The sequence below is a fragment of the Podarcis filfolensis genome (assembly GCF_964270895.1).
Source record: "Podarcis filfolensis genome assembly, chromosome: 9".
Lineage (NCBI taxonomy): Eukaryota > Metazoa > Chordata > Lepidosauria > Squamata > Lacertidae > Podarcis > Podarcis filfolensis.
In genome coordinates this window covers 66716634-66730353 of record NC_139610.1, presented here as the reverse complement: position 1 = coordinate 66730353, position 13720 = coordinate 66716634, and the positions used below count along the sequence as shown (strand labels likewise).

The 13720-nt window shown below is 46.1% G+C and overlaps 1 protein-coding gene across 2 annotated transcripts in view; it reads left to right on the top strand.

Moving 5' to 3' along the window:
* The window catches only part of FRAS1 (Fraser extracellular matrix complex subunit 1), a 356925-nt gene that overhangs the window by 235990 nt on the left and 107215 nt on the right, over positions 1–13720 (top strand). For both annotated transcript variants that reach the window (XM_083631513.1, XM_083631512.1), the window contains exons 24-28: positions 1229–1372; positions 4235–4375; positions 5770–6040; positions 7244–7328; positions 12236–12562. In XM_083631513.1, the coding sequence (XP_083487639.1) occupies positions 1229–1372; positions 4235–4375; positions 5770–6040; positions 7244–7328; positions 12236–12562 (968 nt within the window). The remainder of the gene's footprint in view (positions 1–1228; positions 1373–4234; positions 4376–5769; positions 6041–7243; positions 7329–12235; positions 12563–13720) is intronic.

Here is a 13720-nt window from a genome sequence, read left to right as displayed (position 1 = left end):
CCCTGTCTAGGTCCAGGCAGATCAGCACCCTGGACAGCTCCCAGTAGGACCTTATATCTGCACTTGGGAAGATGCTCTCTCAGCAAAGGCTTAAGAGTCATCTGAAGCCTTAAAAAGTTGACATGTCTGGACCTTACAGTGGCTCCACCTTGGGAGACCTGTTTGCACTATTTAAAGGGCCTGCAGCCTGTTCTGCAGCCACATGCTCCTGCATAGTTGTGGAGCAGGAGAGACTGCAGGAATGTCAAACCCCAAGGATGACAGGAGACTGGTACATTGCCTGAATGAGTTCTCCTAAGGCCAAAAACTGGGACCCTGAGGCAATGTCCACCTGCACTTGAGCTAGGAACCCAGCACTGTCTGCTTGTGTTGAGTGGCTTCTGTCCTGCCAGGTCTAATCATCCGGTAGCATCTATTATACTCAATATTTCTCTCTCTCTCTCTCTCTCTCTCTCTCTCTCTCTCTCTCTCTCTCTCTCTGTGTATGCATGCACATACATATGAACACTTGTACACCCTGCAGTAGCTAGAATGTAGACAATCCAAGTACAAATTCTTGTTCAGCTTCCCAGGTGTCAAAAAAGGTTATTTATGTATGCCACTACAGCGGCCCGTGTTTTGTTAGCCCCAAAATGGAAGACGAGTGTGGTCCCAACTAAAGAAGAATGGCAACTTAAACTGATGGAATATGTGCAGCTTGCGGGCCTAAGACACAGAATAAGAGAACAAGAAGAACATAGGTTTAGAGAAGATTGGAAAATGTTGATTGAATATGTGGGGGAAATTGTGTACACTTGAAAACGTTGGCAGCATTAAGATGAATTCAACAGTGTAAATAAGTTTTGATGGATGTAATAATGGAATACTGAATGGTTTGGTTTATATAAAATATGCGGGGGTTTATGTCATGCAAAATGAACCATGGAAAGAGAAGAAGGGAAGTTTTTGATATTTTAAGGTTGCTTAAATGAATATTCTAAATTGTAAAACAGAAAATGTAATAAAAATTATATAAAAAACCAAAAAACCCCAAGAAAACTTGCTCAGCTATAGAGTTCACTGTGTGACCTTGGACACGCCATGTCCTGCGAGTGTATTGTAAGGACAGAATGAGCTAACTGTGTATGCTGCCTTGGTCAGGGTGTAATCAGATCACGAGACACAGAACTGTGCCCTGCGTTTCTGTCTAGAGGAATTCGTTCCTAAGTTATTTGTGCGTGTTTTCCAGGATGTGATGATGACCGCTGCCTGCAGTGCCGTGCCCCGAGTGAATGTGCCCGCTGTGAATCCCCGTTTCTCCTCATGGGGTCCCAGTGCGTCTCGTCATGTGGAAAGCGGTTTTATGCAGACCACGGAGAGCAAAGGTGCTCAGGTGAATATCAATAAGGGGATTAAAGCTTAAAACACACTTGAGTTCACAGGTAAGCAGCCTGAGCAAAAAGAGGACTCGAGAATCCATGGGCTGGATAAAATAATATTCCAGCTTATGTGCTTCACTTAAACAAACCTGTTGATGTTGTTGGTCTCTGAAAACTGGGTGGTGCTGTGGGTTAAACCACAGAGCCTAGGACTTGCCGATCAGAAGGTCGGCGGTTCGAATCCCCGCAACGGGGTGAGCTCCCGTTGCTCGGTCCCTGCTCCTGCAAACGTAGCAGTTCGAAAGCACGTCAAAGTGCAAGTAGATAAATAGGTACTGCTCCAGCGGGAAGGTAAACGGCATTTCTGTGCGCTGCTCTGGTTCGCCAGAAGTGGCTTAGTCATGCTGGCCACATGACCCGGAAGCTGTACGCCGGCTCCCTCGGCCAATAAAGCGAGATGAGCACCGCAACCCCAGAGTCAGCCACGACTGGACCTAATGGTAAGGGGTTCCTTTACCTTTACCTTTAGGACATGAAGAGCCGTAGCAGAGCTTCTGATCCTTTATCTTACTTTGTACTCATCTCGGGATGAGAACTCGTTCTCTGAATATGCGTGGCTTACAGCAGGGCAGCCCAAGACATTTTGCTGCATCAGCAAAGAATACGATAGAATCATAGAATTGTAGGGTTGGAAGGGACCCCGATGGTCATCTAGTCCAACCCCCTGCAATGCAGGAATCTCAACTAAAGGATCCATGACAGATGGCCATCCAACCTCTTCTTATAAACCTCTAAGGAAGGAGATAGCCCCCCTCCCCTCCCATTCCACATAAGAAAACTACTTCAACACTAGCAGCAGGACAGTGTCCACCATCACATTTGTCCTCCAACAGCCAACCTCTGCTCCCCGCTCCCCAGTTCTGTCGCCTGAAGCAGCCCCCACTCTCTGCTCCATGGTAGTAGTAGTAATAATAATAATAATTAATAATAATAATAATAATAATAATAATAATAATAATAATAATAATAAATTTCTACCCCGCCCTCCCCAGCCAAAACCAGGCTCAGGGCGGCTAACACCAGATATAAAACAATTGATTAAGAATCAACTTAAAAACAAGATTAAAATACAACATTAAAATGCAGCCTCATTTCAATAGAAACTCAAATCAAGAACTTTTTGGGGATGAAAACGTCAAATCTTCACCAAGGCCAACTATCCAGACTGGTTCTACGTGGGCCAGAAAAAAGCCAGGGAAGTCTCCAAATAGGAGTTCCATCACAGAAGGAGAAAGGAAAAAGGAAAGAGGGGATCAAGTGGATTCCAAGCGAAAGGCCAGGTGGAACAACTCTTTCTTACAGGCCCTGCAGAAAGAAATCAGATCCTGCAGGGCCCTGGTCTCATGAGACAGAGCGTTCCACCAGGCCAGAGCCAGTGTTGAAAAGGCCCTGGCTCTGGTTGAGGCTAATCTGACTTCCTTAGAGCCCGGGCCCTCTAGGGTGTTGCTATTTATGGACCTTAAGGTCCTCTGCAGGGCATACCGGGAGAGGCGGTCCCATAGGTACGAGGGTCCTAGACTGTGAAGGGCTGGGCCTCAATCCTGGAAGATTTCTAGGAATTGCTGCCAGCTGGCATAGATCAGGCTTCCTCAACCTCAGCCCTCCAGATGTTTTGAGACTACAATTCCCATCATCCCTGACCACTGGTCCTGCTAGCTAGGGCTCATGGGAGTTGTAGGCCAAAAACATCTGGAGGGCCGAGGATGAGGAAGCCTGACATAGATTATACTAGGAAAGGAGGGGTGAAGAATCTGCTTTAAGTGGATTTATACCTAGTTTTTGGAAGTTCTTACTCAACTGAACTTTGCTCACACCAGACGGCCTCTTGGCCACAGGTGTCCAAGCTGCTCATGCTTCTTTTGTAAAGTGCCTTGAGGCTTTTTACAATCGAGAGATGGGTGAATCTCGCAAAACAATTAACCCAATATATCAGCGTTCTACTGTTTGATAATCCTGCCTAAACAGTTTTGCCTTCTCATCCAAACCCTCCAGGTCACCCAGGCCTTCATAATAATTTCTTTGGGGCATTATTTTGTGAGTGGGATTCTGTGGCATACTGGCAAAAGTGACACTTCTGAGCAACAAACCTGTTTCCAAAAAAGAATGTGTTTTGGGGGAGGGGTAGGTTTGCAGTAAGGAAAGTGACAGGGATATGCACTGGAGACTGTGATAACAACTGCTTGATGCAACATCATTTAGCTTCACAAGTAAATCAGAGTGAATCCTCAATAAACTGGTAGCGTTGTATAACCTCACCACAAACACTGTGCAAATAAATCAGGAAGAATGCTCAATAAACAGATTACCTGGAAGCGACAGTAACTGGAGCAAATTTAAAAATGTTGAACAAGCAGGCTCCCTTTTTGTTAAAGTGTGAAGATGTGTCCCTTTGCATTCTTCATATTTAAGACAATGTAATTCTTTATAACAATAGCTGCTTAATGCGCTTAACTGGGAAGCCAACCACAGATTTAGGAGCTCCTGAGGCACAATCAAGTGTGATCTCAAACCTTGTGTGTGTATGTATTCATGCGCTCATGTGCCCAGACACTGGTGTCCACATGTAAAGGAATGTGTGCTTCCTGAAACGAATGAGAAGATTTTATAGTCTGAGAGTCCTGTTTGTTGCATTGCCCTTCACCCCCCAGTGCTCAGGGCAAAGTTGGCTCAACAAGCCGTTTGTGCTTGGACTCTTGTTTCGTTGACCATTAATAAAGTAATAACACAGTTGTGGCTTTGTTTTCCGAGACTAGAAAATGGCAGTGGTAGCGTTTGATCTTTATTTGAAAGTCTTGTTCCTTTCCTTTTCATGCTAGCCTGCCCCAAAGGATGTTTGGAATGCGACACATCAAGTCGGTGCCGAGTTTGCGACTCCACTACATTTTTGCAGGAAAGCCTCTGTGTCTCCGACTGCAGCCATGGTTTCTATGGAAATCCCTGGAGCAGAGAGTGTGAAAGTGAGTATTTTCCCATAACGCTCCTCTTGGCACCCGGGTAGTGTGGGTCACTCTCTCACTTACAGTTTCCCATCTGTTCATATGAAGTAACAGTGAACCTCATGGGTTGTGAGGAGGGCTGGTGATCAGAGACAGTGCGGTGTAGTGGTTAGAGCATTGAAATAGGACCTGAGAGACCCAAGGTTCAAATCCTCACTCGGCCATCCTGCTCGCTGGGTGACTTTGAGCCAGTGATGGTCTCGCAGCCCAACCTACCTCGCAGGGTTGTTGTTGCGATAAAATGGGGGACCACGTATGCCACCTTGAGTGCTTTGAAGGAAAGGTGGGATAGAAATGTAATAATAAATAAGTCAATCAATCAATCAATCAATCAATCTACACCACAGGTAATCTGATTTAACAGACAGATCCATTTCTCTTTATCAACCTTATTGAACCATGGAAATTGCATGGAAATCACAAGACAGAGAAACCAGTAGGAGAACACTTCAATCTCCCAGGACATTCTATACAAGATCTCAAAGTAGCTGTATTACTAAAAGGAATTTCAGAAATTACTACAAAGGAATTTCAGAAATAGACTGGAAAGAGAAGCTGCTGAATTGCAACTCATTACCAAACTTAAAAACTTAAAACCATGGAGAGACCTGGTCTGAACAAAGACATTGGATTCTTATCTCATTATACATGACAAAGCCATTTTTCACCTTCTCACCCCTTGCTTTTTCCTGTAAGACCTATTGCAGTCGTTAAGAGTCGTCAACAGGCTCATCACAGCTATCTGCCAATCACCCATTCCCACCACCCTTCTGAGTAATACCCCTCCCCACCTTCTCACTATATAGAAGGATCTGGCAACTTCTGTTTCAGTGTATCTGAAGAAGTGTGCATGCACACGAAAGCTCATACCAAGAACTAACTTAGTTGGTCTTTAAGGTGCTACTGGAAGGAAAAAAATGTTTTTGTTTTGACCATGGAAATTGTAGTTCAATATATGTGTGTTGTATATATACAGAAGTGTAGGCAAGAGTATCTCTGATAAAAAGGACCAGAACTCTCAAACCTATAACTTCCTGGTATATTACCTAAAATTAGTGGCTTTGCTACTATAAAAACATCCATCTTTCTCTTTTCTGGTGTTCTCTACTACAACAACCCTGTGTATTTCACTTAAGGTCGAAGAGAGATCTAGAAAACTGCTGGATTTTTTCTTTTAAAAATGGGACATAAGGCATTGTGTATTTTTTGTGTTGCAGATGGGCAGGGAAAGCATTGTGGTCAGTTTTGCAACTTCTGTTAGCTGCACTGTAAAAGGTATATAGAAATCTTCAGCGAAATAAAGGCCGAGGTCTACATATTAACTGTGTTTTGTTTTGTTTGTTTGTTTGGTTCAGCTGTCATGCAGACTCCTGTTCTCAGGGCAAATGGTTCACTCCAGGTAGGAATTGGCGAGGTGAAGCCCATTGACCTCTCCATCCTGGAGTTGCAAGGCCCCGTTGGCGAAGGAGAAGGTTTCTTGTTTCATGTGGTTGACCCTCCCACCAACGGCAGACTGCTGATTGTGGCAAATGGGAAAGAGACGGAGTTGAGCCAGGGTGACCGTTTCACCATGGAAGATGTGAAGGGGCAGAGAGTTCGTTTCATGCATGATAAGAAGAAATCCAGGTGATTTGCTGCTTCCTTACATCTCTTGCTGTCAGTGCAAGGAAGTTATCCAAGGGTACTTCCGAATAGCATGGGAAAGTTGCTCTACATCTGTGTGGATGGGTGGGGTAGGAGTTGAAATACCTCAAGGACCGCCTCTCTCCATATGAACCTACTTGGACCCTGAGATCATCTTCTGATGCCCTTCTTTGTGTGCCTCTTCCATGAGAGGTCCAGAGGCTGGCAACACGAGAATGGGCCTTTTCATTGGTGGCTCCCCACTTGTGGTGTGTTCTCCCCAGGGAGATTCGCCTGGTGCCTTCATTATACACCTTGAGGCATCGGGCGAAAACGTACCTCTTTAACCAGGCCTTTGACTGATTGATATCCAGTGCCCTTTTAGATGTGTTGTAGAAGGGTGGATTATCAGGTTGTCTTTGTTATTTTTACAACGTATTTTGTGCTTTTTTATATAGTAACTTTATGTTGTGAACTGCCCTGAGATCTATGGGTATATGGCTGTATACAAATTTAATAATAATAATAATAATAATAATAATAATAATAATAATAGGAAGGGAAAGATTAGAATTGAAGTGATACCACGAGATATATGATTGGGGCACAAGTGCAGAAATTGAGACTAAACTAAGTACAGACTGCAATGGTCTGAGAATCGCAGTTTTTATTTAAGAACATGCAAGTTTCTGGTCCTTAAGACTCATTTCTTTTTGAGGTGGGAGGCTTGAAAATACGACAGCAGTGCCTGGTGAAATCTCAGTGTACGCATGCAGCATTGAAGGTGCTATGGCAGAGCCATTTTTGGCTGTGGTCACAAGGGGCTCTTCCAGATGGGCTGTTTATTCCAGCAAAATTTGGCTGTTATCTCTCACTTTCAAGGGCAATCATCCCATCCTTTTTCTAGCTGCAAAAAGTCCAGTAAGAAATGTGATGGGAAATTGCTCTGCAAAGTGCAGAATAGCAACCACTCGCTGGCAATGTCATATAACCTCCACACTGACAGATCAGAATGAACACTTCCAAGGTTGATATTTTCTAGTCTGCTATTATCACCGATCAAAAAGGTTTAGCACCTTTTTTGAGCATTAAAAAAAATTTTTTTTGTACAACTCCTCTGCTATAGTCGATGAATCATGCTGTGCACCTGTATTCCTATCAAAAAGCAACATCTATTTATATAACCTTCTTTGGGTGTTCATGTAGGAATGGGCAGTTTTCCCTAAAGATCAGCCATCAACAGTACTTCTCTGAACCAGAAATGTTCACTGTTCAAGCACAATCAACAAAGGTAAGCTATGATCTGTATATATATTTTTCAAAAATCTGAAGGGAAAATACGTATCCAAATCTATATTTGATTCCCAGTTTGTCTCCAGGCCACAAAGCTTCCCATTTGATGGTTAGCCTTCCTGCACACCAACCTTTCCAGGCATTTAGGAAGTTTAGTCATCTTCCATTGTTGCATTACTCCCTGCTCCTTGTCCATTTTATGTTGATGGTTAGTCCTTTGGGGCAGTAGGCCAGGGTGAAACTGAATTAATCACAGAACAGAGCCAGACTAGTGATCATCTCCTTTCCCCCCTCATCCCAGTTTCCCCACTTTTTACTGTATTTTTCGCTCTATAGGACGCACCTGACCATAGGATGCACCTTGTTTTAGAGGGGGAGAACAAAAAAAAGAATTTCTCCCCCTCTCTGCTCAGCGCCCCTTCAGCGAAGCGGCAGGAGAAACGGAGACCCTTCCATTTCTCCTCCCGCTTCGCTGAAGGGGCGCTGTGCAGCTCTTCCTCTCCCACATTGCCTTCACCTTAAGTGATGGCAACCCGAAGCCTCCAGAGTGCAGCGGGAGTTCCCGCTCCACTTCAGAGGCTTCAGGTGGCTATCTTTGAAGCCTGGAGAGCGAGAGGGGTCGGTGTGCACCGAACCCTCTTGCTCTCCAGGCTTCAGTGAAGGCAACCCGAAGCCTCCGGAGTGCGGCACGAGTGCTCCCACTACACTTCTGAGGCTTCGCATTGCTATCACTGAAGCCATGGAGCCTGCATTCGCTCCATAGAATGCACACACATCTCCCCTTAATTTTTGGAGGGGAAAATATGCGTCTTATAGAGCGAAAAATACGGTAAGTATTCCTTTCCCCCTCCACCAAGAATGACATGTATTCCGTAACTCTACCACATCACCGTAGAGTTGTGCAGAAACTTGAGTGTTGGCTATCAGGATTTCACATCCTGAGAAACGAGGTGTTGTGTTTTTAAAAGCCATAAACAACAACCCATGTCTCTAGCCTTCATGAAGGTAAGCAAGAAGAACTCCACTAATAATCCCATCATTACAGTGTGATGCATGGCTCAGTGGTTGTCGCATGCATAGGGTGTCAGGTTCAATACGTGGCACCGCCAGTTAAAAGGATCAGGTAGCTGGAAAATTCTTTCTTCCTGATGTTTTGGGGAACTGCTTCCAGTCAAGGTAGACAATACAGGTCTACATGAACAAATAGCTTGGCCTGGTGTAAATAGCTACACCTTTCTTCAAAGTACGCAGAGCAGATGAAAACAGTGAAAACATGTTAACGTAATGTAAACGAGCAATGTAAAAGGATAGTAAGCAAAACAAAAACAAGACCTGAATTGAAATGAATTGGCTGTGTGCTCCCTTGTCTTTAACACCAGATGATTCTGGTACATAAGATTTAATTGTTCTGCATGGCTCCCATCCCATATTCTTGCTCTGTCCTGCCTTCTGGATTTAGCGCTATTTTCCCTTCTCTTCAGCTCCAATTTCATGGTTCTAAACTAAGCCTCTCCCTTCCCCTTCAGAAGATACGTGCATCGCCAATCGTTAGCAATAACCTCAACATGTGTCCTTCATACAGTAATGTGTTATTTCCACCAGTCCAAATGAGACCTTGTGCTGATGACCCTTGCTGTCTAGCTGAAGAAGCCTGATTCATCAGCCTTTTCAAGAAGTGTTTATTAGTTACTTTTAATTCTTTCCTTTGGTAGCCTCTTAGATTCCAGGGCTCTCGGTGCCTTGTTTAACGTTCAGTATTGGGTAGGAAAGTAACCAACATAGCTCTCTGGCTGAAACACCTAAGTTAGGCAGACAACTTGCTTGCTAACATACACTGTTAGATGCTGCCAGTACTGAGCAAAATGGACCAATAGCCTAACTTTATATGAGTTAGTAGAATCATAGAATCGTAGCATTAGAAGGGACTGTTATGTACTGAAGTTCTCACCCTGGGCCAGCAGAGGGATACTGTAGATAGTTATGCAAATAAGGGATCGAAAGTGACGTTCAGTGATTGGATAGTTTTAGAAAGTTGTTACAGTAACGTTGTACTGGAGCTCTATATAAGCAGGCTGACTGAACCCTTCAGTTCAGTTCAGTTCTGTCCTGGCCTGTGAATAAACAAGAGCTGCTTTGAAGAATCGCTGTGTTGTCTGATATGTTCACCCACAACTGAACAGGGACCACTAGTTTCATCTAGTCCAACCTCCCTGCGATGCATTTTGCCCAATGTGGGGTTCAAACCCACGACTCTTAAATTGAGAATCTCCAACTCTGCTGACAGAGCTATATCCCAGCTGTCCTCTTCCTTTAGTCCAGCTCCCTACAATGCAGGAATCTCAACCAGAGCATCCAAGACAGATGGCCTCTCAGATCTCAAGGCTTTCAGTAGAGTGGCAGAGATCCTTTCTCGGGTCTCAACTATATTCAAGTCCCCCTTGCAATTCTGCCCTTAGTACCCTGGCACTTGAAGCAAAACAATTACATGGAATATAAAACTGTCTAAACAGATGAAAGCAAATACATTTTGAAAAGTAACAAACAAACAAAACCAGCACACCAGGGGGGGGGGAAATGTCCTGGTCAAGGCTTTTCGCTGCTCTGCTAGCTTTCTACTTGCAGGATTTCATTTTTGTGTAGGGAAACATTTTTTAAGAAAACACATGATGGCTCCTCACCTGTGGCCTGCAGTGGCCCTGTCCATTCTCCTGTCTCTTTCCCAACTCAGTCAGTGGCATGGCTTCACCTGTCACCCCTTAAGTTGCTTTCTTTCCCTTCCCTCAGAACAGAATTAGTTAGTAACCTGAATGAGTGCTTCCCTTTTCCTCCCTGTGGCTATAAGGATCTATGTAAAACAAGTTAAGTGCATCTGCGCTCGCAAATTTACACAGGCCGTGGAAATGAGCGGTTGTTGGTACAGCTGTGGTTTTGTGGCAATGGGTTTAAACCGTAGACCAGGGGTCAGCAAACTTTTTCAGCAGGGGGCTGGTCCACTGTCCCTCAGACCTTGTGGGGGGCCGGGCTATATTTTGAAAAAATAATAATGAACGAATTCCTATGCCCAACAAATAACCCAGAGATGCATTCTAAATAAAAGCACACATTCTACTCATGTAAAAACACCAGGCAGGCCCCACAAATAACCCAGAGATGCATTTTAAATAAAAGGATGCATTCTACTCATGTAAAAACATGCTGATTCCTTTTTTTAAAATAATTTTTTAATTAATTTTTACATATTAATTATCATTCATACAACAAAACTTCACTTCTTATACAATCTTTCTGGACTTCCATCAGCCCCTCTGATGATCCTCCGTTCTTATCACTTATTCTGCATTTCTTAAATTCCTATTGCCTTTAATTATCTTAACTAACAGTCCCCCTCGTTACCTTTTTTTTTAATATTTCAAATAGTCCACCTTATAAAGCTTCTTGCAAACCTACAAGCGTAATCTGATCATCACAGTTACTTTCCAAATAGTCCGTAAATTTATGCCAGTCTTCTGTGAATCTCTGCTCCCGCAGATTTCAAATTCTTCCTCTTAATTTATCTAATTCTGCATAGTCCATCAGTTTCATCCTCCATTCTTCTTTTGTCGGTAGTTCTTCTTGCTTCCAATTTTGTGCCAATAATATTCTTGCTGCCGTCCCTGCATATAAAAATAATTTACAATCCTTTCTTTTTACCGTATTTTTCGCACCATAGGGCGCACCAGACCATAGGGCGCACCCAGTTTTTTTGGGGGGGAAAATAAAGGGGAAAAATTATTTTTCCCCCAGGCGCGGGGAAAGCTCGAGCTTCCCCCGACCCCAGCCCCCAAACAGGCAGCTCTCTGCAAGCCGTGGGAGCGCTCCCACTGCTTGCGGAGAGGTCCGCGAAGCCTGGGCGCGCTGATCTCAGCGCGCGCAGGCTTCGGCATGCTGGCAACTCTCCGCAAGCAGCGGGACCGCTCCCGCTGTTTGCGGAGAGGTCCGCGAAGCCTGGGCGCTCTGATCTCAGCGCGCGCAGGCTTCGGCATGCTGGCAACTCTCCGCAAGCAGCGGGACCGCTCCCGCTGTTTGCGGAGAGGTCCGCGAAGCCTGGGCGCGCTGATCTCAACGCGCGCAGGCTTCGGCATGCTGGCAACTCTCCGCAAGCAGCGGGACCGCTCCCGCTGTTTGCGGAGAGGTCCGCGAAGCCTGGGCGCGCTGATCTCAGCGCGCGCAGGCTTCGGCATGCTGGCAACTCTCCGCAAGCAGCGGGACCGCTCCCGCTGTTTGCGGAGAGGTCCGCGAAGCCTGGGCGCGCTGATCTCAGCGCGCGCAGGCTTCGGCATGCTGGCAACTCTCCGCAAGCAGCGGGAGCGCTCCCGCTGTTTGCGGAGAGGTCCGCGAAGCCTGGGCGCGCTGATCTCAGCGCGCGCAGGCTTCGGCATGCTGGCAACTCTCTGCAAGCAGCGGGAGTGCTCCCGCTGCTTGCGGAGAGGTCCGCGAAGCCTGGACGCGCTGAGTTCAGCGCGCGCAGGCTTCGGCATGCAGGCAAGTCTCCGCAAGCAGCGGGAGCCCAGCGCTGGGCTCCCGCTGCTTGCAGAGAGGTGTGCGAAGCCTGGAGAGCGTGAGGGGTCGGTGCGCACCGACCTCTCTCACTCTCCAGGCTTCAGCGAAAGCCTGCATTCGCACCATAGGACGCACACACATTTCCCCTTCATTTTTGGAGGGGAAAAAGTGCGTCCTATGGTGCGAAAAATACGGTATATCATCTCCTACAATGCCAAGTAATAATGCTTCTGGTTTCTAGAAACATGCTGATTCCTGGACCGTCCGTTGGCCGGATTTAGAAGGTGGTTGGACCGTATCCGGCACCCAGGCTTTAGTTTGCCTACCCATGCAAGCAAGGAACTGAACGCTGTCTTTACATTTCAGGCTCCCTACGTTCTAAGGAACGAAGCCCTCATTCTTGGCCAAGGGGAAGCTGGAGCCATCACCAACCTTTTGCTGGATATTCGAGACAGTGATAATCCTGAGAGCGTGACACTGGCTGTTTTAGATCCTCCAAAACACGGGCAGCTAGCCAAGCTTTCTGGGGACACCTCGCTGGCGACGAATCTTTTCCACCTTGATGACCTCTTGCAGGGATTTGTGCATTACATCCACGATGGATCCGACAGTTCGGAAGACACGGCGGTTCTGCAGGCAAGCGACGGGTATCACTTTCAGAATATACTCTTCCACATCAAAATTACGCCGAAAGTAAGTGCCATGATGGAAATCCCCATACAGTGTTCCTATGCCATAAATGCGCTGTGTAACTCTGTGCCCGTTTACTCAGAATTAAATCCTGTTGGGTTAAGTGGGGCTTGTTCCACACTATAGGGGAGCAGCCAGAACATGGTGTGTATCTAGATCTAGATAATCTTATATCTCCATGCGTGTCGAGGGGGGGGGGAATAAAAAGGTAAAGGGACCACTGACCATTAGGTCCAGTCGTGGCCAACTCTGGGGTTGTGGCGCTCATCTCGCTTTATTGGCCAAGGGAGCCGGCGTACAGCTTCCGGGTCATGTGGCCAGCATGACTAAGCCGCTTCTGGCGAACCAGAGCAGCGCACGGAAACGCCGTTTACCTTCCTGCCGGAGTGGTACCTATTTATCTACTTGCACTTTGACGTCCTTTTGAACTGCTAGGTTGGCAGGAGCAGAGACCGAGCAACGGGAGCTCACCCCGTCGCGGGGATTCGAACCGCCGACCTTCTGGTCGGCAAATCCTAGGCTCTGTGGCCTTTAAGCATCTTTCAGGCCTTTATTTCATCGTTCCAATTTTAGCTAGGGGAGAAATACTGCCATATTTTAGGGGAGGTGGCTGCAGTCTGCCTTGTGGTTCTTTGTTTCTGGTGTTTCTGGCTGTCATTTGGACTTCAGGTAATAAGACTTACGATCACCTTGTTGAACAGAAACCCATGCAAAGAAAAAAGGGGGGGGGTGTTGGGGAACCCCCCATTGCACGCACAGCTGGCGCTGGTTTGTAGTAACTTGTCAGGTGGGCTTTGTGGCTTGCTAGCAAGCAATGCAAGGCGGGGCTTGGCTTTCATCGTCTGCCAAACCCTCAACTCAAGAGGCCTCGCATGTGTAAGAGGCATGGATTGTTCTCGTTCTGCATATGTTTGAAAAGCCCTTAATGGCACAGAGCGATTCTTGTGCAATTTGGGCGTGCTGCAACACAGCAGAACCCAATGTACTTGACAATGAGAAGTGCTGCATGTTCTTCCTCAAAGGTCCGCTCTTGTCTCCAGCAGTGGCTAGCCAGAGAACCTTTGGGAACTCCCTGATATTCTGAAAACTAGCGGTATGCTGCTTTCCAGTAGGCAATCTCCAATTTTATCTTTCAGAACTTGCTGCTTATCCTGCCTAATG